This window comes from Tiliqua scincoides, chromosome 5 (assembly GCF_035046505.1).
Source record: "Tiliqua scincoides isolate rTilSci1 chromosome 5, rTilSci1.hap2, whole genome shotgun sequence".
Classification (NCBI taxonomy): Eukaryota; Metazoa; Chordata; class Lepidosauria; order Squamata; family Scincidae; genus Tiliqua; species Tiliqua scincoides.
Genome location: NC_089825.1, coordinates 16,354,416 through 16,381,867, shown reverse-complemented (window position 1 = coordinate 16,381,867; position 27,452 = coordinate 16,354,416). Strand labels below are relative to the sequence as shown.

General features: G+C 39.9%; 1 protein-coding gene across 5 annotated transcripts in view; it reads right to left on the bottom strand.

Moving 5' to 3' along the window:
- EPC1 (enhancer of polycomb homolog 1) overlaps nt 1-27,452 on the bottom strand; it is a 64,501-nt gene that overhangs the window by 4,140 nt on the left and 32,909 nt on the right. For 2 of the 5 annotated variants that reach the window (XM_066628204.1, XM_066628202.1), the window contains exons 3-12: nt 20,583-20,728; nt 20,297-20,503; nt 19,854-20,002; nt 18,847-19,006; nt 16,876-17,052; nt 16,693-16,782; nt 16,453-16,601; nt 15,449-15,801; nt 2,389-2,507; nt 256-397 (exon numbers count right to left, since the gene is read on the bottom strand). In XM_066628204.1, coding sequence (XP_066484301.1) covers nt 256-397; nt 2,389-2,507; nt 15,449-15,801; nt 16,453-16,601; nt 16,693-16,782; nt 16,876-17,052; nt 18,847-19,006; nt 19,854-20,002; nt 20,297-20,503; nt 20,583-20,728 — 1,692 coding nt within the window. Of the gene's footprint in view, nt 1-255; nt 398-2,224; nt 2,341-2,388; nt 2,508-15,448; nt 15,802-16,452; nt 16,602-16,692; nt 16,783-16,875; nt 17,053-18,846; nt 19,007-19,853; nt 20,003-20,296; nt 20,504-20,582; nt 20,729-27,452 lie in introns of those variants that run through there. The other 3 variants (XM_066628207.1, XM_066628203.1, XM_066628205.1) reach the window with 3 other exon arrangements.

Below are 27,452 nucleotides of genomic sequence, written 5' to 3'. Positions count from 1 at the left end.
TATCATTGTTAAAAGAATAAACATAGTAGCTTGTTAAAAGAATAGTTCTGTAACATTTCCCCAAATGCAGTCACATTCTATGGCAGCATCAAGTCTAATATATTAAAAATAAAATATTGAAATCAATGGGGACCCACCTGAAATTGGCTTGCAACCCACCTAGTGGGTCCCGACCCACAGTTTGAGAAACACTGGCATATTCATTAGTGACTTAAGATACAAAATCGGAACAGGATACCCTTTAGCATTTCTTACCTGAGGCTTGAAGGATGCCGTTCACCCCAATTCCAAGCACCACATCATCCTTCATTTTGAATCCCATGAGCTGTTCTGATGTAACCAATGCTGAAGCAGCAAATTGAGCACTAACGGAATCCAATGTCTTGGAAATAAAACCCTTTAAAAGTAAAAGCAACACACTGGCGTTTGAAAAACAAAAAACCACAACACTGCAGGCTATAAAGTATGAACTATAGTAAACACATTTCTAACTATGGGCTGTATCCTAAGAAAGTCAGTCATGACCAAGTCCCACTGAAATTAACGGGACACAGTCACAGCTAATTTGTCTCACCGATTTCAATTATTCTCATTCATTTCAGACTCATTGTTACATTGATTTCAATCAGGATCCACTTTCTCAGGATACAACCCATATATCTAGACTGGTTTTCAACTAACAGTTTTCAAAGCAGTTTATATAAACTGTTTTAATATAAAAATTTTAATATATAATATTAAACTGTTCAAAAACCATGATGCTAAAACCTCATTTATCCCTTAAAATCAAGAACTAATAGTGGGAAAACATTATACATCTGAAACCAAATTTGGAATTATCAAAATCAATACGTGCGAGCCTGTGTTGACAACTATACCATCAAGAATAAACAGTATCTATGAAAACAAATTATATTCTATTCTTAAGACATTTAACTCAAGAAATTCAAGCAAGTTAAGCACAATATATCCTACTTGGAACCTCTAAGCCATATTAGGTTTACAGGTGCAGCTTATTTATCCACAGATTTTTTAATCTTCGGATTTGTCTCAACACGAATGGGGTGGGGGAACCCAAAGTCACACACACCTTTGCCCTGCGCTGGCATCTCGATCCATTTCCAGGTAGCCTAAAACACTGCAAAAACACTTCCAGGCAGGGAAACAGCCCTGGAAGAGGTTTCCCTTGCAAAGGAACAGTAACACTCCTGGAGCCACTGAGCCAGCAAAGAGGCTGAAGAGGGGGGCCCGAAAATCTCTGTAGCCAGAACACATGCAGCAAGGTGGAGCTCTCTCTCACTCACTCACTCACTCACACACAGGGGCAGGTGTGGTAGCAACAGAGGGGATTGCTTTAAAAAAACCCAGAGAGTGTTTGCCAAATTCCCCCCCCCCCCCGTTGAGACGGTGCAGGCTCTCAGCGACACAAGCAAGCCTTCCCACCAAGCAAAGCATGAGATATAGCCTACAATCCACACTTTCCTGGGAATAAGCCCCATTGACTACAATGGGGCTTACTTCTGAGTAGAAACACATAGGGCTGGACTCTTAAAAGATCAGCATCCCATGTGAAAGAAGCTGGGCAACTGGCAACGGGGAGGGCTGAGTACGGAGGGGAGGGGATTGATAACAGCTGCCTTAGTTTCCTTCCATCCAGAAGTGTTAGGCTGCAGTGTATTTGCTTAACTCTATAGAATTTACACAACACGTTTTTTGTTAATTGCGCCGAGTCACGGAACAGAACTAATGCAGATAAAAAGGCTCCACCTATACTAGCAATCAATGTTAATCTCTAGACCAGTGGTTTTCAATCTTTTTCATCCCAAGGCACACTGACAAGATGCTAAAGCTGTCAAGGCACACTATCGGTTTTTTGACAATTGACAAGGCACACCATGGTGCTCATATCCCCCAATCACCCTACTAATAAATATCCCTTCCCCAAATTCTAGCACAGCTGCAGCCTATTTGCAGCACACCAATGTGCCATGGCACAGCTGTTGAAAATCACTGCTCTAGACACTTGAAAGTCTAAAGTTACATCACTTCCATTATTTAAGGGTTAACGTTTTTATTTCAGGCGGAAAAAACAAAAGAGCAAGTGCAGACACAATTAATATTGTCTGGAGCTCCTTAGAACAATATGTTATACCTATGTCTTTTAATACTAATTAAGTCACCTCTTTTCTGTTAGGAGGGAAGAAGCAATGCCTACTATACTCACCTGTAGCGTCCTTTCTAAACACTTAGTATGGCTAAGACGTAGATTCGAGCGAAAGCCACTTTCCTGATGGTTAGTTGCAAGGTGCTATGGCAACAGTTGACAATTAGAGATGAACCCTGGTGGAAAAAATGAGGAATAAATCATAATACAGACAACTCCCTCACCTGTGAAGCGTTCGCAGAAGAATTACTATTTGCTTGCTGTTGATGAATTTGTGCAAGCTGCTGCTTCTGCATTAGTGCCAGTTGCTGTTGATGTTGCCGGTATTGTTCGGCTGTAAATGCTGAATATAAAATAAGAGAATACTGTATCAAAATAAGTAAACCTTGTATGCACATCCCTTATCCTAAAAAACAACTTCTCAGCATGTGCAGGTCTGGACAACAACACATATTCATTGCTCTGACTGCAACGGGAGCCAATAATAGCCACTTGCACGTTATTCAGGTTAAAAAAAATTCAGAAATGTGGTTTGCTGTTCCAGAACAGTCTGTTGCCTCATAACAACTGTATTAGGGGAACTCCCACTACTAACTATGAAAGAGCTTTGCCAGATGGAATTTGCTCCATGTTTATATTTTAAATAATGCTTAAATTCCGCCCCCAAAAAGGAAAAATAAAATCTTTTCTATGAGGATGTATGAAGACGTTTTAATCACTCTGTTTCCCACAATTAACCCACCTGGAAAAAAAATATCCAGTCAATAAGAACGCAGTTGGTTATGCTGATTTACAGAGAGATGAAGAAAGACTGTATTATATTACTTATTTGTCTATGGAGGGCTCAGTTCTAAAAATAGAAAATAGAGAAGTTTCATTGCATTTTTCATTTCAGTATATCTTGATGAAAAACTCCTTACCAGCAACTTTTAAAGTGAGGTAAGTATGCTAGACTAGATAATTTAATTTCAGCTTCTGGTGCATACTCAAGCACACAAATCTGAATATTTTGAGACATTTTACAGTACGAAGTACCCCAGTATTGTCTTAGAAAGATCAAAGATCCTAAAACATAAGCTTAACTTTATTCAACATGGTCTAGCTTTTCATCTCACACGCCAGACTACAGAGAAGTACTCTTCATGTGCCTGCCAAGTTTCCAGAAACAGAGTACAGCCTCACTAAAAATGCTGGTTAAACATAAAATAAGAAATCCCTGAGAATGAGTTAATCTACCAAACTCTTAAAGAGGTTGCAAGACAATTTTTTTAACCAAAAATATAATTCATATCTTATAGAATTCCAAATCATAACTTTGACTCCACACTTGAAACACTGGGCATACTTTACTAACCAAGCAAATCGTTTTCAGATATCAAAAGTAGTTATGCAAAGACATTGCTTCCAATATTGTTTATATGGACAGAACAATGAACATAATTCACTACTGCTACAGTTCTGCAGATAAATTACCTTAAAAAGACATCTACACAGGAAAAGTTAGTTAACACCTTTATAATTGGGTGTTGAAATGAAGATCCTGTATTCTAATCTGTTCTATGCAGAGATGAAACACAGAAAAACTTGAAATGTTGAACACTGTAGCTACTACTACTACCCTTCCAACAGCATAGCAGTCAAAAAACCGTTTTCATTCATTTCTCCACGCAATCATATATACACATATGCACACAACTGCATGGATAAAGGGATGTCAGAATTGAGCTGTACAAAGGAGTGGGGCAGCCAAGCAATAATCATGGAGATGGCTCACTCATTTAGCCATATTCACACCAACTTCTCTTCACCTGGACGTGCAACTTGCACACACTATCACCTGATGGAATTCAACAGCATGAAAAGGCCCCTAAAGCATATTTACAAGGGCTGAGCTGGGATCCAAAACCCTATTTAGATATGTCCAGTGAGATGCAGCTTTTTTATTGCAAGCAGATCCTAAAATCCTAATAAAACTGCTTTTGGAAATGCCTCTTCAGGTTCAGACCCAAAGTCCACTGAAGCACACAAAATGAGGTGAGGTGGTACTATGGATTCCTTACCACTATAGGCATACATTTCTTAAGATCTAAAGTTGTAAACAAGAATGTCTTAACAGTGATCCTAGGGCAGTGATTCTCAACTGTTTTCATCTCCCAGCACACTGACAAGGTGCTAAAATGGTTTTCCAGTGCAACAAACGGCTATTTCTGTGTCTAGAGTCTCAATTCTGCGTACAAATAGATGTATAAAGCTCTTGATTTTAACAGTTAGGTACACCTCACTCTCTCTAGGATAGCAATTTTCAACCACTGTGCTACGGCACACTGGTGTGATGCAAATGGTCCACATGTGTGCCACAGGAGTCAGGAGGAGGGTCATTTATTAGTAAAGAGATTGGGATATGTGAGCCCCCACCAGCAGTGTGGCGTCCTTGTCAGTTACATTTGGTACAGGACCCATGGGACCCCTAATAAGAAGTCAAAGGTTCCAATTCATAAGGCTATATGGAGAATTTAGAGATTTCAAAATTCTTTCTAAAAGCAGCTTCCCATGCAGCACAATAGATTATTCCTTAAAACTCAAGGAAGCTTCAAAGCAGACTCCACAATGAAGCTGACACAAGAAGGAAAAAAGTAAGTCTCTGCATGGTACAGTGCTAAGGGGAATGTTTAATTGTGGCCACAGACTATTTTGGCATGTTTAGGTAGAAATGAGTGGGGTTTGCTGAAATGGGGGCTGCCACAGGTAGAGCCAAAACTTTAACAAACGCCTATAGATTCTACCATCTCCAGCAATACTGCACTTTTTTTTATTAGTAGGGAAGAAAAAACAAGTTTTGTTAGCACGCACATTTCCTCAAAAAAAAATAACACCACAGATTTTAGGACTGCTGGTGGCACTAAGATTATAGAATTTTGCATCAAAATTCTTTCATTGCAATTCCTAGTTCATAACCATAATCAAAGGGTGTATTATCTGCTACAGGAAATTCAACCAAGGCTGGATTTTCAGAAGTATTAATGCTGAAGATGTTAAGCACCTATATTCCCCTTTAGATAAAGCATTAACAGAATCTAAATGTTTCTCAACCTCTCTTTAGTTTATCCTCATTAGGTCAACCCATTTTGATATGCTGGGGCAGGTAACAATTTCTCTGTGACCAACTACTTCACCAAAAATCCTTCACATATCTAATATATGCATAATGTTGCAATGAAATTTTCTGCCATTTCCAGATACAGAGAAGAAAATTCAGAGATTAGCTCTGTTTGCATTTTTCCAGAATCAAACATCCATCCACATATTGGAATCATCTAAATCCTTTTAGCAACATAAAATTTTGTTATATTAGAAAATATGAGTGTATTATACACTTTATACATTTTCATGTTTGTTACCTAAAAGGTAACTGTATTTCAATTTCAGTTACCAAGACTCCAGTTATGTGTCATCACTCTGGGCATTTTTTATTCCAGTGATTGCTCTGTACCCGGCAATTTCTTTAACAGGCAAGTAATTATTCTCTCCATGCTTGAGGACTTTTTTTGGGTTCTCCTATTAAAAGCAGTCATGATTATGGAAAGATAGCCACACTGTTAAAACTATTAAAAGTGAGAAGTACTTAACTTTCTACAAGCTATCTTTTAACAAGTATTTAGCAGGAAGTCACAGAGATTGTCTATTACAATCTTTTGTGGTAATGGTAGAAGACTTATTATGGGAATCTCTGAATAAGTGGAAAACAGGAAACAGAAAGTGCTATAGGGATGAGTTTCACCCCTGTGATAGCTGGGCCAGTGTGAAGGACTACTTCATGCAATGTCTAGGAATCATCATGCCTTTTCAAATGCTTCTGTCAAATGGTACAAGGAAGAAAAACTCTACACAGTTTGGTTGGTTCAGGTGGGATGTATGTTTAATAAGCAACTTTACTAGTATCAAGTGGCATGCTGCTATCGATAAACCGACAACCTTTCAAAACAAGCATCACACAACATTAGTCAATAGTGGTTAAATCTGAAGTCCTGCAAAGCAGTTGCTCAGTTACAATTCCCCCCCCCAACAGTCCACATCACATTTATGAACCAGTGATTGCATACATTTACTAAAGAGCTTTAAGAATTTATTTTCTTTATGAAAAGTAAAATAGGGCATAGCAATTATGTTTAGGAATAGACCTCTGTATATGTATACCTTAGCCTTCAACACATTATACAATGTGACTAGAAAGTGCAAAACGGTCATCTATGAAATTCATCTTTAATAAAAAAAAGTCGAGTGAAATCTAGTTTACAATACTTTGACAAATAAACACATAGATAGTATAATGCCCAAAATCTTCTAAGACCCAAAAGGCTTGACAGAGTACCATTTCTGAGCTTTCTAAATTCCATTTTGAAAAGCCACTTATTAGTAATATTACTGATAGGAGGAAACTGGAGTTGAAGCACCAGGTAAGTCTATGAGGCTTCTAGACAGGAGGGGAAACATATTTAGCCCACACAGAAAGTTGTGTGCCAAACCAAATCCAAAAATGTTCAACGTTCCATTCTATTACCCAATGATGCATTAAACTTGCTCGAAGTTTTCCTTAAAGAATGCCAACCTCATCTTGTCTGAAATATTATCCTGCAACAACTGAGAAAGAGATTTAAATGCAGGTCTTAATTCTAACACCCCATTAGGCAGACTACGTAAGTGTTTAAAATCGTATATCAACTGTTAGTCTGGAGCTCAGAGTAGTACTTGGAGTACATCGACTCTTATAAGAACATATTAACTATTTTTAAAATACTTTTAAAATTACTTTTTTGTAGAGGTATGATAACAAAATAAAAAAACACAACCCTGCACTTCTCACTTTTGTAAAAAACAAAAAACATACTCTAAATCTGTGAATTAAACTGTTTTCTAACTCCTCTACATATTGGGGGTGTTGATTGGGGGTGTGTGCACAGGTAAGGATTGCGGCTGCACCTGCCAACACTATACCACCTACCTAGTATACTTTTAAAGCAATTATTATTTATAAAAATGTACCCATGGAATAAACACACCCAACACTGCCTTCTGCACTTCTCATTTCTGCAAATAAATAAATAAATAAATAAATAAATAAATAAATAAATAAATTTGTGAAAATAATAAAACCAAAAATTCACACCTCTACTTACTGCAACAAACCAGGAAAGTCCTAGTGCAGCATCAGATATTTCTACTGGGTACCAGTCACTTTTTCAGCCAAACTATTGAAACACTTGGGAAATTTTAAAAGGTTTGCAAAATACCAATATACTTTCAGTTCAAAGAAAGAGCCAGAGCCCCAATGGGTGCACCTAAAGTAGCTTTCTATTAGATTGAGGCAGATATGAAGAAAAGTCCATTTCAGTTTTGTTTTATGCTTGTGCATCCAAGTAAAGAACATTATAAAATTTGGTTACTCTTGGCCCTGAATGTATATTTTAAAGTAACAATACATAAATAGGATGGTCAATTCAGATCCTATGTTGGTTAGTTGGGGGTGGGTGGGCAGGAGCACAGCACTTTACATGCTGACCCAGAAGTAACTGTTGTGGTGTCATCACATCACTGCAATTACTTCTGGCACACTGAGTAGTTGCACACCACTCAGGGTAGCCGCTCCAAGTGGCTGCGGGGGGTGGTGGCAGCACCCCCCGTAGACATGTCGCCCAGGGTCACTTGCCTCAGCAGGTATGCTAGAGCACAGCACCATTAGTTCCAAGAATATAGGCATGCAGATCAGACATAAGTGTAGGTTTCAGTAACAAATAATCTTGTTTTCATTTTATGTGAAGAGATGCTGAACTTAAATCATACTATTTGTAGGACCAGCATGCATATATTGAATACTTTTGTCCAAGTGTGAATGGACCTTGTTAATGTTTGGGCCCAATCCTATCCAACTTCCCAGCACTGATGCAGCCATACCAATGGGGCATGCGCTGCATACTGCTGTGCAGAAGCAGTCATGTTCCCTTACCCTGGGGTTGCATTACATCTGCATCAGCACTGGAAAGTGGGATGGGATTGGGCCCTTAAACTTCCAAATGGTACTACATAATCTAGTGCAAGAAAAGAAATTTCAATTCAAGTTCTGTATTTAGAATTTGAGCTCGTTGTTTCCTAGCAAGACACAGATTTTAGCAAGACACAGATGAAGCATTAACCAAAGTACTAGTATAGTGGTTTCCAAACTATCTGGAGTCTGGGAGACGAAGTAAGTCCTTGTGGAGGAGGGGGAACGTGGTAACGCAACCCCCAGGATTGTGTCGCTGCCAGGGACTTCTTTTTACTCATCACATAGCAGCAGCAGCCGCCGCCGCCGCCACCGCCACCTCCTGGGGGTGCAGGGAGCCCCATGGAAGCCTCCACAGGGCTCCCCAAGCCTCGGAAAATAAAAAAATAAAGATTGCAACCCACTTCCGGTTTCATGATCGAAAACCAGAAGTGGGGCACAATTTTTAGATTTTCTGAGGCTTGGGGAGCCGTGTGGAGGCTTCCATGGGGCGCCCTGTACCCCCAGGAGGCTGCTACTGCAGTGTGATGAGTAAAACAAAGCCCCTGCCACTGGTGCGATCCTGGGGATTGTGTCACTGCATTCCCCCCTGCCCCTTAAAGGGGAAACAGAGCTCCTCAGAATGGGCCATCACAACACGCCAGTTTGAGAACCTCTGTACTAGTACATTCCACTTAATGAGACTGACAAGTAAGCTTACTAAAAAGTACTATGCCTCAGATTTAAGATCTACTACTCTGAAGTTTATTTTTTCTTCCTTTCTGTATAAACCATGTACCATCTTTCTCATATTACCGTACCTAAATTTTGGGACAATTTCACAAAATATCTTGATACTCTACTTCTACTCTAATATAGGTTGAGAGGCAGCATGCAGGGCCTCTCTTATACAGTATCTCCAAATTTCTGGCACTAAGACAGGGATATAGAAACTTCAGGTGTATGCTGAATGCCTATACAGGTGTCCCCCTATATCCAATATCCACAGTTATCCATGGATTCCCTCCCCCCTTAATGTTGTTTTGAGGCTTACTGAGGTGAAGCATTTGTTCCTTTAACAGGATGCTATAAGCATGCAAACTTAAAGCACAAACTTGTAGCTTATAGTACTATAAGCTTGCATGCTTGTAGCATCCTGCAAGAGGAAGAAATGCTTCGCCCCAGTAAGCCTGTAAACATTGTTAATGGGTGGCAGGGGGATAGAGTTCCCACATATCCAAGGTTTCTGTATCCACGGGGGGGGGGGGAAGCTGGAATGGCTCACCTGCTGATACAGGGGGGTGCCTGTGTCTGAACAGAGACAGGATCACAAACAAAAACTCATAATAGCAACAGAAAGTCTAACAAAATGCAGATTGACCTAGGTTTAAAAAGAAGCTCTCTCTTTTTAGGACTTTATCTGGTTCTCACCTTAGTTTACATTGCTACATTGTGAAAATTCAGGAATTTTTTTTTTGCTTTAAAGTTCACATACTATCAAAATATTATAAAGCCTACTGAGTCTCACTGAAATAAAGAGACTCCTTAGAACCTCTCCAAACAATAATCTCAATAGTGCCTTTATTCAACACAACGGTTGCTGCCAATATACCAAAACACAGGCTTTCCCATTTAATATAACTGTATGGAACATCTCCTCCCTGCCATGCCACTTTGCCCAGGTAGCATAAATATGAGCAGTCTCTCAGTAGAGAAAGAATTAGGTATGTGGGAAGACTAGGCTTCATTCAAACAAAGAACATTGAAGAGAACCTCTGTAGGATAATGCAGTGAACCAGTCAATTGCTTCTGCCTATAATTGCTATATCTACCTATCTAGTATTAGGATGGGGTTCTTAACCTTTTTAAGATTACCGACACCCAATGGGTTGCCCAAAATGCCCCCACACACCCCTTCACCAGACTACTGAAATACTCACCACCACTGGTCCTATCAGGTACCAGTATGACTTCAAAGGATGTCAACAGTTTTGTTTTACTTTACATATGGATAGCTAGGAACTGAATGCCTCAACATGTATTGATAATGGTGATAGTTAGGAATCTTAACAGTGAAAACAAACATTTTTAAAAAACTGTCTTGAATTCTTGAGGCAAATTTAACTACTTCAAGGTAACTACTTCATGGTTATGTAGACAAAATTTTATTTTGTGGTTGGTACATAATTAAACCTAACTTTTAGGAATAAGAATGTGATAGTGCTCAATTTTAAAATATATTTACTCCCCACTGCAGGATTTGACAGTGTCAACATTCTAAGCAGTCCTAATGTTGTACTTACCCCACCCCTCCAACTTTAAAGCATATTAGCCCAACTAAAGCCTTTGCATTTTTAATGTATAGTTATTAATTCCAAGTGTTTTGGACACTGACTATGAAAAGTTGTTGGCTCCAAAACTAACTTCCTCAGGCAGGACAAAATACACAATACAAGACAGAAAAGAGCCAACTTGCAAAGTCCATCCAAATCACCTCAACCTTGAAACCCCAAACCACTCATATGTTCACAAAAATGTTTTATTGCCAAACCTAATAAAATTTAATAATAAGCTAAAATATTGTAACTGTAGTCTAATGTACTGATTTGCAGAATGGACTAGAGTCCATTTTTTTACAGGCCCAGTCAACACACAAAGCAGTTACTTGCATGAAATAATCTTCCCATGAAAGCTTTATTTAATACAGTAACTTCAGAACTTTTTCATGTGGCCTATTCCACATAAAATTCTACATATAATTTTACTATTGAGAGTAAAATGGGCCAATTCATACACAAGTCCCAAACCTAAGAAGAAGTCTGGCTGTCTTCTTAAGTTTGTACACTTCTCTTCCCAATTTCTTTGCTGAAGCAAACCATTGCCAAACTATGGTTTATGTTTGCTCTCCAAACCAATACTAGAAACTCACATTAAACAGCAATTTCCAATTTTGGTTTTGATGGCAAGCATAAACCATATCTTGTCAATTTGGATTAGCAGCAAACTACTGTTTGCCTGAAAAATGAATTAAAGAAGGGAATTGAACACACCATGGAGGAGCAGGAAAGTATGCAAATCCAAAACTTAGATTCAATGGTTTAGCCATGGTTAAACTATTACAGCCACAGAGCCCGATCCTATCCAATTTTCCAGGGCTGGTGCAACTAAATCAATTGGGCTTGCGCTGCATCCTGCAGTGGGGGGACAGTCACATAGGCCTCCTCAAGGTATGGGAGCATTTGTTCCCTTGCCTTGGGGCTGCATTGTGGCTGCACCGGAGCTGGAAAGTTGGATAGGATTGGGCCCATAATTACCTATAGTATCTCCTCCTTGATCTACAGATTAAGCTATCATCTTAAAGACTTTAAACATTAGACCTTACTATTACCTTCCAGATTTGCATTTCACAACAGCAAGTGTAGGCACCTGCTACCCTGGAAAATAAGAGGGTCAGTTATCTTGAACTATAGTAAAAGAAAATGTAACTATTCATATTTCTAGCCTTCAAAATTACAACTACTATTCAGGCACACTATTCCTTTCAATGGCTGGACAGCCATTTCCTTTCCTTTCAATACAATTACTTGTATGTTTACAACTGTCAACTTTGAGATTGTTGACTAAACTTATTAGCTTGTCAGTGTACCTAGGGAGGACTGCTGCAGTCATAATGCAAGATATTAATTCTAAGTATAAACAAAGAAATACTATTTTAACATTACATAAAACCAACTAATTCTAATGAGGCAGTTGCAATGAACCTAGTCTTGAACACTATATAGTTAAATTCTCTCAGTAGGTAATGAACAACAGCTTGTACCTCACCAAGCCAGCACACACAGTTCACCCAAATTCAAACAATATCCTGCTTGTCAAGACTGTTAAGAACGTGGGAGGAGGACTGCAGAGTACCCTGTGAGACACAACAAACAACTGGCAGATTGCATTTGGTTTAGTAGGCCATGAAGTGTGTGGGCCATAAAGCCTGTTATGTAATGCTACAGTGGCCGCATGAATATGCATTTTAGTACTATATGGTATATGCAACTGTTCTTGCATTACAAATTCTCCTGTCTCCGACACTGAAGATAACAGTTTATAGGATATAAGAGACGCTAATAGAACTTTTTCTAGGCCAGAACATGGGTAACAGAATAAATTAATGAATTACCAAATTAGTTAATAAGAATTGCATGGGACAACACTGTTGAAATTTTTTATTCAGTAGTGGAGGAGATTAAATGTAACTTTAAAATAGAAAAAGCCACCCATCTCTACTAAAGTATTCATCAACTTGGATTGCTGTTGGCTGCCTTTTCCTATCCATTTTGTATACTAATCAGCAATTAACCACCTTAAGCATTTGCTCTGGCATTGGAAAGGTAGGATATAAATCTTTAAAATAATAAATTATAAATATACTTTCTACACTGATGTTCACAGGTTATAAATTTAAACAAGTTCTCAAATCTGGCAAATACTTCCAGAAAGCAGCAGAGTTGATGGTGATGGGCAGCTCACCAATCCTGAGCTGCCCTGTGTTTGGGGCTGCAGGGGCCCCGAAAATGGCTGCCACTGCATCCAGCGCACCCCAGGCAGCTACCGCTGCCACCTTGGGAGAAGGGGACTTTCGACCCCTTCGCCCGGGTAAGGAGAGTAGCCCAACAATAGGGTAATTCAATTCTATGGCAATCCAAGGGTCAGCATAGAATTTAGAATCTCTGTGTCGGGCAGGCAGGTGGCCTCCTACCTGCCCCACTCCCTCCCCCAGCACGCCTCCTCCCTGCCTCTCTGTGCCCTCCCTCCTCCTCTCCCCAACTGGAATGCCTCGTCCCTGCCTCCCCCATGCCCCACCTACCTCTCCATTGCCCAGTGGTCTGCACGACTGCCAAGCGGCAGAGCTTCAGTGCTCCACTGGTGCTAGCCTATCATCGGCCAGCACTGAGCTAGCACTGGTGCTCTAGCAGTGCTGAGGGCTGCAAACGTGCCTTATGGCATGTTTGCAGCAGTGCACACCAGCAGTGAGCCAGTGTGCACTGCATAGGATTGGGCCCGTAATCATCATACCTTAGGCTTGTTGCCAGGTGCAAGTATACATGAAAAACAGTTTGACTTGGAGAATACTTTTTCTCAGAAGTCACATACTTTGCCATTTATAAATATATTTAAGCTATTTTCCCTTCTAGAGAAAATTTACAAATAAGCCAGAAGAAAATGTGAACTTTAACGCTTAGCCCTGGGTTTCAAAGGGGTTTTAGTGGCTTCTCAGTGTCAAATGTTTTACTACAAAAAAAAAATAATTATGCAAGCCTTTAACAAATCTATGTTCTAGGCAGGTGTGTCAAACCTGTTTCATACAGAGGACCAAAGTTAGGCATCTGCTGAAGGCCTGAAGTGATATCATTCAACTGAAAGTGACATCATTAAGCAGCTGATGGCCAGAAATCAGCACTTTGTTCTCACATAGAAACTCATTAGCTGCAAATAACAGAAGACAAAATATGCAAATCTTGATCATATTCCAAGATATGGGAAAGCCCAATTTTCATGTGGGCTGCCTTTTCAATAGTAACACCTCAGCTCTGCTCAGCAGCTGAGAGTCTGAGGGCCAGATAAAAAGTTTCTGTGGGTCGCATCTGGCCCCCAGGACTGACGTTTGACACCCCTGCTGTTGGTTCCCAACATTTTTTTCACTTGCATACGCCTTGGCAGCCCACACTGCTCTAGGGGTATTCCTCAAAAACAAGAAGATCAGAATGGCCATTATTTTTCAGATAATCTCCCCCTAGATCTAGTAAAAAAAAAATTAAATATATACACGTGTGTGTGTGTGTGTGTGTGTGTTTCTTCCATTATGGGGTGACTTCTACCTATTTGAATGTCTAAGCACAATTTTATGCAAGTTTAGTCAAAAGTAAGTCCCACTGTGTTCATTGGTGTTTACTCCCAAGCAAAATGTGCACAGAATTACAGTCTCGGAAAACTAAATATAACCCATGCACACAACAGTGCTGGGAGTAAAAACTGCCAATTAACATTTTACTTCCTCTTCATGCATCTAAATGCTTAGACAAGAACTTGTTATTTCAATCTCAAGAAAGAAAAGAGCAGAGGATATATTTCTCAATTTCTTTAACAACATAGAAACAATTCTATATTGCCCCACAGTTTTATAAAACTCTTTATAAATGTAAGATTTTAAATTGCTTTATTTTCCAGCTAGAATGTTCTTTGTGACCCAGCAAAACTTTTTCTTTATTACAGCTATCAGCAGAGTTCATGTTCAGAAACTGTTCTAATTCTGATGCCATACTTCTCCCTATTGCAAAATTTGCAGATGCAAAAAGCCCCCAACCTCACATTTTTGCACATGACCAAACTTGATGGTACTTCTCCATCAAAGACTTTTAGATGAACATTTTTCTCAGTTATAGAAGGATCTCTCCAAACTGTGTCTTTGAGAGCTGCTTTCAGCCATCTTTGTAACCAGCTAGTTCATAATATGTACATTTATCTAAGTAGCAGGAAAGAATCCATCTTAAAAACCATTAAGTCACAGATTTTTTTTGTAGAACTAAGATAATGACTCTGCAGGTGCTAGTTTAAAAGGTAGTTAGTTTGCTGCTATTTCCTTTTGCTTCTGATTAACAAGCAGGGAATAAAATCAATTTCCTGCAACTTCTGACAAGCAAAGAGGAAAAGAAGAATGACTGAATAGTATCCCCTGAAAAAACCACCATGACATTACTGGAAGAGTCTTCTGAATTTCCTGGATTGTTACATTTTTTAAAAGATAGAGTTGGTTAGACTTTGCCTTCTATTCTTGTATATACGTATTATATACCTTATATTTTGGGGGTGTTATTGACCCTGATAATATACACGCACTTGGTGTACTGCAAAGTTCTCAATAAAATGTATTTTTGCTTGCAAAAGGTTTCATGTGTAATAAAATCCCCCAGGCATTTTATTTTTATTACTTTCTTGGGGTAAAATTAACCCCAGTACTGGATTGATACAATGAATTTTGACATCTTTCATGGGTTAAGCAGTTGCTCAGATAGCAAAGCATAAAAATAATTCTGTATACAAGGAAGTTTTATACAGTTGTCTGTACAGCGTTGAAAATGTTTAGATTTTAGTATGAAGTTCTCAATATGCAAAATACCACCATTAGCCAATAAAAAGAGACACAGAGGAGCCAAGTAAAAGTGGGATTATTTTTTCCAAAGACAATTTTAGAATTAAGATTTTCAAAATGAACGTACCAAACTGCGCTGAACCACTGCTACTTTTACTTTGTATAGAGGTACTGCATGTCTGGGTCCCAGGTTGTGCTGTGCCTGTTCGATTTACACTCCTGTGTAATTTCCTATAGGAAAGTTCATCATTGTCACTGTCATGTAGGGATGGTGTCCGAGGCCTAAAATGCCGCCATCTACATGATTTGATATTGACTAATATCTGACTGAGGTCTTTAGAGTAAGATTTGTCCGAGGTATTTGTTTCTGAGGTATTGGCAAATTGATTGATTGAAGAGTGTAGTTGTGAGGAAAGCATTTCTGAATCCAGCTGGCAAAATGCACTGTTGTTCTCCGAATAGGCTCGGTCCAGTAGCACCCTAAAAATAGGAAGATAATCATTTTAGCAGCATACCAAGCCTGTTGAGCAATCCAACCCAACCTCTGCTTGTTAACGCTGAAATCAGCACAAGTTTGAGCCAAAACAAGTTTTGAGAAATCTGTGCCACAAAACACCCAAGTCAATTGTTAGCAATGTTCTTCATTACTTGTTAGAGAAGTTAAAAGTCATATGAGAGAGACACAGAGTAAGGCATCATGAAGGCTTATCATTTTTAAAAAGCTGTATTGTCAAGATAGCATGCACTGAGAAGTAGGCAGGATCTCTCTTAGCTTCTGACTTGGCACTAGGTGAACAAACTTGCCTGTATGTATTAACTGAACAACTATGGTTAGTGGCAAAGTCAAAATCATAACTTCAATTCCATAGTTTGTAAGTAGGTATGCAAACCATGGTTTAAATATCTTCATGGTAACCATGGCTTTGGATGCCACAGCAAGCTGGTTAGCGCAACCTGGAAATGGAGGAAGGAACTGGTATATACCTGAAGAGATGCAAAGTTTGAGGCACTTGTGGTTTGTATTGCCTGAACTGAGTCATCTGCACACTCTTAAATAAGGTTTTGAGAGCTGATTAAGATTTTTATCTTCAATTCCTTATAAAGCACATTTAAAAAGTAGTACAAGCCTACCTTCCACCACGTCCAACCCGTCTACGTGAAAGCCCTATGCACCTCTGAGGTACAGTAAGGGTAGTTAAGCAGTATCTATAACGTTCATCTCCCAATGTTCCCCCTTTAGGACTACTCCACGGCCAGTCACCAGTTTGGTCTAAATGAGGCTTGGAGGGGGAAAAAAAATAAAAGAATTAAAAACACAGTTTTCTCACTCTTGAATATCAATATTCAAAACATTGTACAAACAACACTTACAGAATAATACTGACAGCCTGGTTTCCTACGGAAAGCAAACGGACCATCAGGATCATTTTCTTCCTCAGCTTCAGAAGAGCCAGATAGGATCTTTAAACAAAACATACAGAAGAACGGGTAAGAATTGAAGGAATAAACAGTTTTCTTTCTTCCTCCAAACATTTAAACATACAGAAGTCATACTTGGGAAAGAGGTTCTTCATCTGAGCTGGGAAAGTCGTATTGATTCATATCTTTAGCATTAAAGACAGGCAGCACAGCAGGTGTCTGTTGAGTAGCAGCAGCAGCAGCCGACGAAGGTACAGCCTTGGGCTTCTTCTCATATTTTCTTTTGGGTCTTATAGCATCAGCTTTCTCTTGCTGCAAGAAATGAGAACAGGTCAACCATTCTAGTCTTTCACAGAAAAATTTAGGTAAATGTATATCTGATCAGTTGAAAACACAAAAATTAAACAGCACCATTAATTTAAACATCATTAAACTAAACAACATTAATTAAAAACCCTTCTAACTGGGTAAGAGGCACTTTTTCAAATGGGTGCTCCTCTTTCATTTAGCACGGAAAAAGTAACTGGCCTTCTTCACCCCAACAGTGTCTTTTCTAGTGGTTGTCTGCTGGTGTTCTTCTGCATCTTTTTAAGTTCAGGAGCCCTTCTGGGACAGGGAGTCATTAATTGTTTGATTTTCTGTAAACCGCTTTGTGAACCTCTCACTGAAAAGTGGTATATAAATACTATTGTTAATAATAATAAAAATTTTATCTTACATTTCTATACTCCAGTTATTTTAGAAGAATCTAAGGGCCCAATCTTCAGGGCCAGCAGGAGCACTGAGAACACCCTAGTGAGGATGGTACTGACCCAAGAGGATCCCGCCCAAACCCTACCTAGCCAGAGCTAGGTGTCGTAAACATGCTGTAAAGCACATTTATGACATCGCAGGAGGAGGGAATGCCACTGCCAGGTCCAGAGCCAGAAAGACATGAGCCAGTGGTAAGTGGCACCACCAGCTGGCAATGTGGCTGTTCGAGGTGAAGAGGAGGTGTACCAGACTGAGGGAGGCAGAACAGGGGGAGGGGCTGGGCCAAGAGAGTGGTGGGACAACAGAGGTCTCCTCTGCCGGATCCCATCTGCAGTGTCGGGTTGAAAAGTCCAATACATAGGTTCTTGTTTGCACTGGCATAATAGCCGGTGGAGACTTGTGAGCCCCATTGTGGGGTCTGACCCTTACCCACGGAAAAGGGGACAAATGAGGAGGAGAAGACATCTTCCTGAGGAGACGTCCAGCAGCCTCTGCAGGATGCAGTGGTAGCCATTTTGGCGATGCTGCATCCTGCGGCCCCAGAGTTGATAGTATTGGGCTGTAGGTTAGGCTCTAGAGTTGCAATTCTACTCACACTCACTTTAGACTTATTCCTGAGTAACTATACCTAGGATTGGGCTGTAAGTTGTGGGGTCATTTTACGATGCCAAATGATAAGTATAACATGAACCAGTTGAGTAATAATGTAGGAAAAACATGCCTGAATAAACATCTGTATTATACTTGAAATATTACTGCTCACTTGAGGTCTAATATATTAACCTCTGCAGATTTGTGAGATTTGGAGATCCAAACCTTATGCACTTGGGCCCATATTTTACATGCAACTGACTTGTGTGAATTCAGTATGTGCACATGGCCCTCTCCCCAAAAGATTGAGAAAAATAGTTTAAATAGTGCAGGTGACTCCACCCACTATTCAATTTACTCCATTTATGCCTGAAACAGGAGAATGAAGCTGCTGTTACCTCAGTCCCTGCATCTCTCATACTGTGTTTTTAGTTCTTAAAGAGGCAGTACATATTTGTTGGCTTTAAGGGAGTTTCAATTCTACATGATTTTGTCTTATTGCACCAACCTTCTCAATTGTTTTCCAGATCTATTCTAAAATTCTGTCTTACAAAGCTAGCTAACAGGGTATTTGCCAACCCCAATTACTTTATAAACTGCTATACTTTGTAGTAGGCAGGAATATGTGCTGTAGAGACCTTTTATCTTTACATATCATGGCATTAAAATTACAGAGGTTAGTGAGATTATTTATGGCACACAATCCCTAAGGGTTTTTTATCCTCATCAGCAAGTACTACACACATTAAGAGATTCAGTCACCTTATTGACTTTAAATTCCTTCAGTTCCATACTTTCTTGGTGTTTAAACTGAGTGCTATTAGGAACAGGAATAACAGGGATAGCATAGGTAGGCTTCATGGGCTGTCGCTGTGCCATTACCTCAGACATGATCTCTCCATTATAATCGCCCAAATTGTATCTGAAAGAAAAAATGTTACATGCTTATTTGAATATTAGCCCATGTTTATGCCCAATATTGGCACAACCCACATTATCCAGTGAATGCAGATATTTACCACATTAACAACTAAACAATAGTTAGTTGAGCAAATAGTTAAAGAAAACTATTTTTTCTAGACAATATTAAAGATCTGATGGCAGGACTACAGTGAAAACCAGATAGGACTAGCCAGGGTTTTCATTGCAAAACCTAAAGTGGTTATTTTTCAGTATTTTTAGCTGTCTGGAGGTACAGGGAGCCTTGCAGAAGGCTCTGCAGGCTCCCCAAACCCCCTAAAAGGGCTGCAAGAGCCACCATTAGTTTAAAAAACCCTCTGTCCTTGGCAGCAGCAAGATCCTGGGTGTCATGTTGCTGCCTTCTCCCCGTCCCCGCAAACACTTAGCGCTTCCCAAACATCCATAGAGAAGTTTGGGAACCACTGCACTAATGTGTCAAATTTTACAACAAACCAAATTCATTTCAGTCTATAGAATGAATACAGAATGCTTCAATTTTAAAGTTATAAAAGGTGCTCAACAATCCAGAACTTCTGCTTCAAACTCTGCATGACTAGTTTTTAATCTCAAAAGATATAATATGTGGTTCAGCTCTTATCAGGTTATCTCCATGTCAATAAACTTTTTGAATAAACTGTCCATAAATAAAGCTTTTAAAGAGCAAAGCTGTTTGATTACAGTCAAATCTTTACTATATTCGTTTGAAAATGGGAAGTAACCATATACACCTGTGCAGAGATTTAGAGACATCTTTGCTTTCTATATTTAACAGTGATAATTTTAGACAGAAATATTTCAACATTATTTACCTCTTTTCCATAATTTCCAGTGTTAAATGCAGTAACTCCCTCTTACTTTTCTCCCTTCTCTTTATCATCTCTAGAATAGTTACTGCACGACTCAAATCCCGACGCAGTTTAAGCATCTTTTCATAAGACGCTTCATCATTTTTCCGATTCTGCAAGAGTATAGAAATCAAAACACTTTAAATCGACTCAAAACATTCTAGGACTGAACACTCTAAAAGTCTTACACATTTATGTTGCAATACAAATAAATTACAAAAGCCAAAAGGTAACAAAGAATTGCAGCACTATAAAAGTGTCATAAGACTTCTTATTGCTATTACTACAACAGACTAACACACTGACTCTTCTGAAAACACAAAATGTTACACCATACTTTTAAAAAGGAATAGAAAGTGAAGTCTAGATTTTTATGAACTGAAGTGCAAGATCATAAATAGGCTTACTTTTCGGGTCTGCATCTTCTCTGTTCGTCTTCTAAACGCAACATAGGGATCATTTGTGCTGGAACCATCACGCTTCTCCTGTTTCACTGCTGGGATAAGAGAGGGACCTCGACAGTTTTTCCTCTTTTTAATCCAGTACTCATAGACTTCTCTAATCAGTTCATCGTCTTCCTTCAAGAGTAACTTGGCCTCCTGCAGGCTGACTGGCTAAAGGTAAAACCCAAGCATGTCACTTTCATAAAAATATTTCTTAGGACAATTTCAACTATTTGAAACAATGCTGTACCTGCTGACCGCTGCCTTTTTCTAGCCGATCTATCATCTCTTCAAATTGCAAAGGAGAAATATCAATTTTTTTCTTCAGCTTATTCACAAAGGCCTCATCTTCTGAATCCAAGTCATAATCTGGCTGCTCAGCATCCAAACTAAAAGCTGGTGGGGGGTGGGTAAGAAAGAAGGGGAAAAATATATTTACCTTTGCTATTTTTCAAATATTCAGGACAAAAACAAGTGTAAATCAATGTGTTTTAGAATCTTGTTAAAGTTGCTTTAAGAATAACAAACGTACTTCAGCCTAAAACCCTGCTGTCTCATACACCTTAAGATAAACACTTTAATTGCTGTATTTTAAATTCAGAGGAATGCATACCTCAGGTTGGATAATTTCAGGATCTAAAAATCTGCATGAAGTGGTACCAACAAAAAGTTATCCTTCTTCCACAATCCTAAGAATACCATCTTAGGACAGATGGTTGTTTTTTTTTTTAACTGAGCAAGAGCTGAAGAGCTATAATATGGACTTTGCATCCAATTCAGTTTTGCAAAGAAGATTGTTTAATCTCTTCCCACCTCCAGCGCGATGAGCAGCAGAGGTTCTGGAAGAGCACTCTGTTTATTCCAAACTCCAGTAAATTACTCTAAGCCGGTGGTTCCCATTTTTTTTTTCTGATGTGTTCTGGTTTGTGACAAGATAACTGGGCTGGATGGGTGGAATTTATTTCTATGTTTGCCTACTAGAGCACCTATTTTCTAGATACGTGATCCCCCCCCCCTTTGTGGGCAACCCACATGTAGGGAAGTGCACAATCAAGGTATAATACAGTCAACAGTAATGCAAAGCATGTAAAAGCAGGACAGTGAGTTCAGTCCTCAAACGTACTATTATCACCATCATCCTTAAGATGCACATTCAAGTCAGCGCTATGCTAATGATGCAGAAATGATCAGGAGAGCTCTTTCAAAGCCTTCGTTTCCCAAACGTGTGCCTGAGAGGCGCCCATGGCCTCTCCTCACTGTATGCACTCTTACAGGTCTTTTTGTTTAAACTCAATTTGCAGCAAGGTCTTTTGGGAGGGAAGCTTTTTTCTTTTACTTCTTTAAGAAGGGAAGAGACATCTTTCTTCTCTTACTGCCGCTGCCACCAAGTCCCAATGCAACCATCAGCCCTGAAAGAGGTGCTCATGCTGCCTACTGGAGAGGCCTGGAGGCATCCCCTTCTTCCAGCTGCTGAAGCCTGGTTGGCGGTGCACTGTGGCCAACTTGCTTCAAGTTTGCATGGAGCACCCAGAGGCAGTGCTGCCTACTGTCAGGCCTATTCCTCCCCTGGACAGCCAGGACTGAGCAGGTCACTTGTCTGTCTACTCTCAACCACCTGCTCTGACTGAGACTGGAAGGGCAAAACAAGCAGGCGCTTGCATGCTCCCCTCCCTATTGAACAGTCCAGGGGTGAGCTTTGACCCACTCCTCATCCAGCTGAGCTGAACGAGAGCGACTCGAATATTCCTCCCTATGACTTTTTGCCTCGAAAACGCTTCCTGATCTTTATTAAAACACTGCCCAAGTCTGGCTGGATGATCTCATGCCCAGTCTTATGTATCCTGATGCAAAACACTTCAGGAAAGGGACAGCAGCCTTTGCAGATGTCTTATTTCAAAAAGTAACACCCAAGTTTCATAGCACGCAACTTTTCAAAAACACAGACCCTTCCATGCTTCCCTCCCCCACTGAATTTAGTCCATTTGTAAACTTTAGCACTGTACTTGGACTGCTCCACCAAGGGGATGTGGCTTTATTCTTTTTGCTTCCAGGAAGAGGGAGAGAACAAGTTGGAGACTACAACTATGAACCCCAGTATGCATTTGATGCTAGGCTCATTTACATATTGCGGTGAATCAAGCTGCACTGGAGCCAAGCACCTTCTTGACTGCCAACTGAACTTTTCCCCCTTCCCCTCTCTCATGACTTTTCTCAACCCAAGAGTTGAAACTTGGGCTGTTTGCGACCCAGCAGATATCAGGTGGCAACCCACATAGTGGGACCCACAGTTTGAGAAACGCTACACTAAGATATAAGCAAACAGATACAGGAACATCTAGGTTCATAAAGAAAGAAATCAGCCTCTGTAATGATTTTATGCAGGAGAGAAAAGGAGGCCAAGGAATGTATCCCTATGCATTAACAGTCACACTGGGAACCACATATACATTGGGAAACAATCACACTGGGAACTTCTCAGGTGCCTGTTCCGTGTGCAGAGAATGTAGTAGCAAAAGCACACTCATATATGTACGTGTACCTGTCCCCAGACGACAAGTCAATTCTGTTAATCATAGTGGACACACATCCAAGTAACCAACAGCCTAACTCCAAGATTGCAAAGCAATACTGTGTGGAAAAACAAGAGTACTTCTGAATAACTGGCTTGTTTTAGCAAGATTAACTAGGTTCACACAACTGCAGCGACTCCTTGAAAAGTACCATCAAAATGCAAGCTATAATTATTATAGCAACTAACTGCAAACTGTCATCTATTTCTTGTCCCCCCCAACAACACACAAGTCTATACTTAAGAGGATCTAGCTAGTGCCATTAAAAAAACAAAAAAAAACACAAATTCCTATTAATGCTTTTAGACTCCCAGTAGAGTACACAAGACATTGGTGGTTTAGTAATACAAAGCAATCTATTGGGAATGCCCAGAAAAGTATTCCAGATTAAGGTTACCATTTCAATCATATAAATGTAACCCAGTAGCCAAGTTATAATCACTGAGTTGGTCCTCAAATTTGAGGTGGCTTCAAAATACATTAATTTCTACAAAAATTCTAACAGTAAGCATAACAAAACACAAAAATTTTCGTAACAATGAATAATGATCATTTTATGAATATTGTAGAAACAATCCAAATAATCTGAGTCAGAACAAGTGTTAATCAGAGCCAGTTGGAGTTGGCAACGTTCAGTCTTGAGAGACTCTGGTACTGCGCTCTGAATGGTGGTTCTGGAACAGCGTCTAGTGTGGTTGAAAAGGCCGAATCGGAAGTGACAATCCCTTCCACACTGGAAGCAAGTGTAGTCTGTCCCTGGTCTGTCACCCTGACTATGGGCCGTCCTTAGTTGCTTCTTTGCCTCAGTCTGTTGGCCAAGTGTCTCTTCAAACATGCTGCACAGCCTGCCTCCAAGTGGGATGCTCAGAGGCCAAGGTTTCCCATCTATCAGTAATCACAGCCAATAGGCAAGTGAATAGGTGTAGGAAAAATGCCAAATTATATTTCTTCTCCATAGTATAATAATGACAGAAAAAACCATTTGCAAAGTTTGTTGGATCAGGTATTTTTTTAATCAAAGCAAATGTTTTCAACCTGATGTTTTTAGTTCAAACACACAGTAGTTAAGAATTTGGAGTCATTTGTGAGCAGCCAAACCTTCAGCAAAGCGGTGCTCCATCACCAGAAGCGCCTTCCATGAAAAGGAGTATTCTGCGTACACAAATGATCCCTTGCACAAGGACCCCTGGTGAAAGTGCAACACTCCTTTTTCTTTGGAGGGAGCTTTTGATGATGAACAACGACTCTGATGAAGGTCTGAATACTATCCATTTACCCTTGCATTCGCATGTGTGTGTAGTTACAACAGGAGTCTTATGATATGCATAGAAGCCTACCCAATACATTTCTATAACAACCACCTCTGTCTAGTTTATGGGTTGGTACACAATTTTTTAAAAATATGTGTTGAATAGCACTGGTCCAATACAGATCCTAGGGAGATGCAGCTTGTTTCTCATTACTATGAAAGCTGGCAGATTATTTCTTTCCTTGCTTCATTCTTTTAAGTACCATTAGGAACAGTTAGAAATTTTCTTTGCCTTGCTTTTAACTTTATTATTATTTTAACTTTTTAATTACTTTTCTTTATTTCTTGCGTTCATTTAAATATGAACTAAGATTTAAAAACCAGAATTGGTTATAATTTACAATTATTATTTTTAACAAAGAAGAACAAAGAGAGTATAACAAACTGACAGTTTGCACAGCAGACTGAAGTAAGCCATTAAACAGCCAAGATCAGTTTTGCCAGGAGCAAGGAGGTGAATTAGCAACATTTGCAAACTTGTTGGCAACCTTCAGTCTTGGAAGACTATGGTATCGCGCTCTGGATGGAGGTTCTGGCACAGTGTCTAGTGTGGCTGAAAAGGCCGATTTGGGAGTGACAATCCCTTCCACACTGGGAGCAAGTGTAGTGTGTCCCTGGTCTGTCTCCCTGGCTATGGGCCTTCCTTCTTTGGCTCTTTGCCTCAGACTGTTGGCCAAGTGTCTCTAGTGGATAGGAAAATCCCGAAGAAATTATAGCAAAGTCAAAAAGACTCTCTCCAAACTGGGTGAATAGGCAACAAAATCGCAGATAAAAAAATTTAAAATAAGAAATGCATTGTGGACAGCACTATATGTGCAACAACCCCCTCCCACTCCCCCTCCCATACATGTGAATAGGATCCAACTTAGCTGTAAAAATCCAGGAAAGCCGACTGAAACATAGCACTGAAAAGGCAAATTCATTAAAAATACAGGTGGGCCGACAGTAGTTACAGATCCAGGACCCGCGGATTTCAGTATCTGCAGGTTCCCAAACCTGCATCAGATCCACATGGACCCTCTGGAGCCTTTCCGAGGTTTCTGAGGACTTGGGGGGGGGGGCTGTGCACAGCCTCCTCGACCCTCAGAATGATTTCTAAGGCCTTAAAATGCCATTTTCAGTTTTTTGTAAATATTGGAAGTGACATTAGAAGGCCTCCCAGAGGCCTTAGAAGGCATTCTGAGGGCTGGAGAGACACTCAGAGGCGCTTAGGAGAAGCAGGAGAGGTGCTTAGCCGGAGGCATGCTTTTCAGGCTAAGCACAGCTCCTTTTGCCTCCAGAGGATTACAGGGCCCCCAAACCCCACAGATTTCATTATCCGCAGGTTTCCTTATCCATGGGGGGATGGCCTGGAATGTAACCTCCACAGTTCATGAGCGTGACCCTGTAATTCAGAAAGAGACTGAAGCAGAGATACTGTATATGCCAGTACTTGAACTGTGTCTAAAGTGAACAGGAAACCAGTACCAGTCATATAGGACAAAGGTTAGTTAGGTTCTCTGGAACCTGACCCATAAGGAGCCCAGGCCACAGCATTCTTCATCAGCTGCAGCTTCTGAATAGTCAAAGGCAGCTCCAGAAAGAACACAGTACCATCAATTCACCTTGGAGTTTACTAGGGCAGTGTTGCTCAAACTGTGGGTTGGGACCCACTAGGTGGGTCATGAGCCAATTTCAGGTGGTTCCCATTGATTTCAATATTTTATTTTTAATATATTAGACTTGATGCTACCATGGTATGTAACTGCATTTGGGGAAATGTTACAGACCTGTACTTTTAACAAGCTATTATATATATTCTTTTAACAATGCTAGTAAATGGGACTTACTCCTGGTTAAGTGCAGGTAGGATTGAAGCCTAGGATTGTTAAAAATTTCCTTGCTTGATATCACTTCTGGTCATGACATCACTTCCGATTCCCATTCTAAAAAGTGGGTCCCAGAGCTAAATGTGTGAGAACCACTGTACTAGAGGGTAGATAACTATAGCAAGACCCTTGCGCTTTAGAAGGGATGCAGCCAGTATTTGAGAAATAACTGAAAAATAACCCCTCCCCAGCCAAAGACATACTCTGAAAAATGAATTCAGGCTAGGAATTTAAATGCATCCATTGCCAAGAATATACACCTCATCAAGATCACCCCCATTCTACCATGATGGTCTTCTGTGGATTCGGTATCCGTTTATTCTCCCCCATCCAAGCAATCAGAGCTCGACACCCCTCAACCCATCTCTTGCATCCAAATCAACAACAGACAAGAGGTGGGCATCATCCATGTATAGGTAGCACCTTGTCCCAAATCTACAGATGCTTTCCTAACAATTTCACGTAAAATGCTAAGAATCCATGGTACCCCACAGACTGCCTCCAACTTCATCTTTTGCAACCAACAAGACACAGCAGCTATGCCCAATAAAATATGCTTTTGCTATTATGAATGTTTCAATACATGTTGCCTTTGAACAAAGATTTTGCAATCATGGAGCCTCATGCAAAGATTTAAGTCTTTTGACTACTGCCTGAGTATGCAAGGCTACACAATAAAGGTAATTACGCTGTCTGGAATCCACATTTTGTCCTGGTAATATTTAACAAAATATACATGTATTTAGGAAAAAATCTAAACAGTTTAGAACAGTTAACACAATCCAAATAAAACCAAATACCAACCACCAAAAAGAATAGCAACAGCTTCTGAATTATTCCTTTATATATTAGCTCCATTTGGGCATTGGATTACTAAACCATAGTTTATTTATTAAATGCCCAAAGCAGCTTACAAAAAAATTTCCTTAAAAACAATAATACATTAAGAAGCTTACAGAGATCAGCAGCACAATAATAAAACCAGGAGTTACAAACAATAATAGCATCAGCAGAGAAGAAAGAGCTGCTAGAGATATGCAATGTTGATACAGGAGGCCCAAACCTAAAAGGTCATGAATTAAAAGAATGATTAAAAAATGTTTTTCTGCACTTGCCAAAAAATAGCAAAGAAAGAGATAGTTCTTAAATGCCTTGGGAATTCCATAACTGTTGTGCTACTACAGAGGTTTGTCCTTGTGCTGCCATTCCCCCAACCTGTTTCAGAGACAGCACTTGCAGCAGAGTCCCCTCAGATGACCTAAGAGGATAGACTGGAATATATGGGAGAAGGCCTCAGATAGCCTGATCCAAAGACCAACAACTTTATCTGGGTCAAAAAATGGATGAGCAATCAATGTAGCCACCAGAGCAGC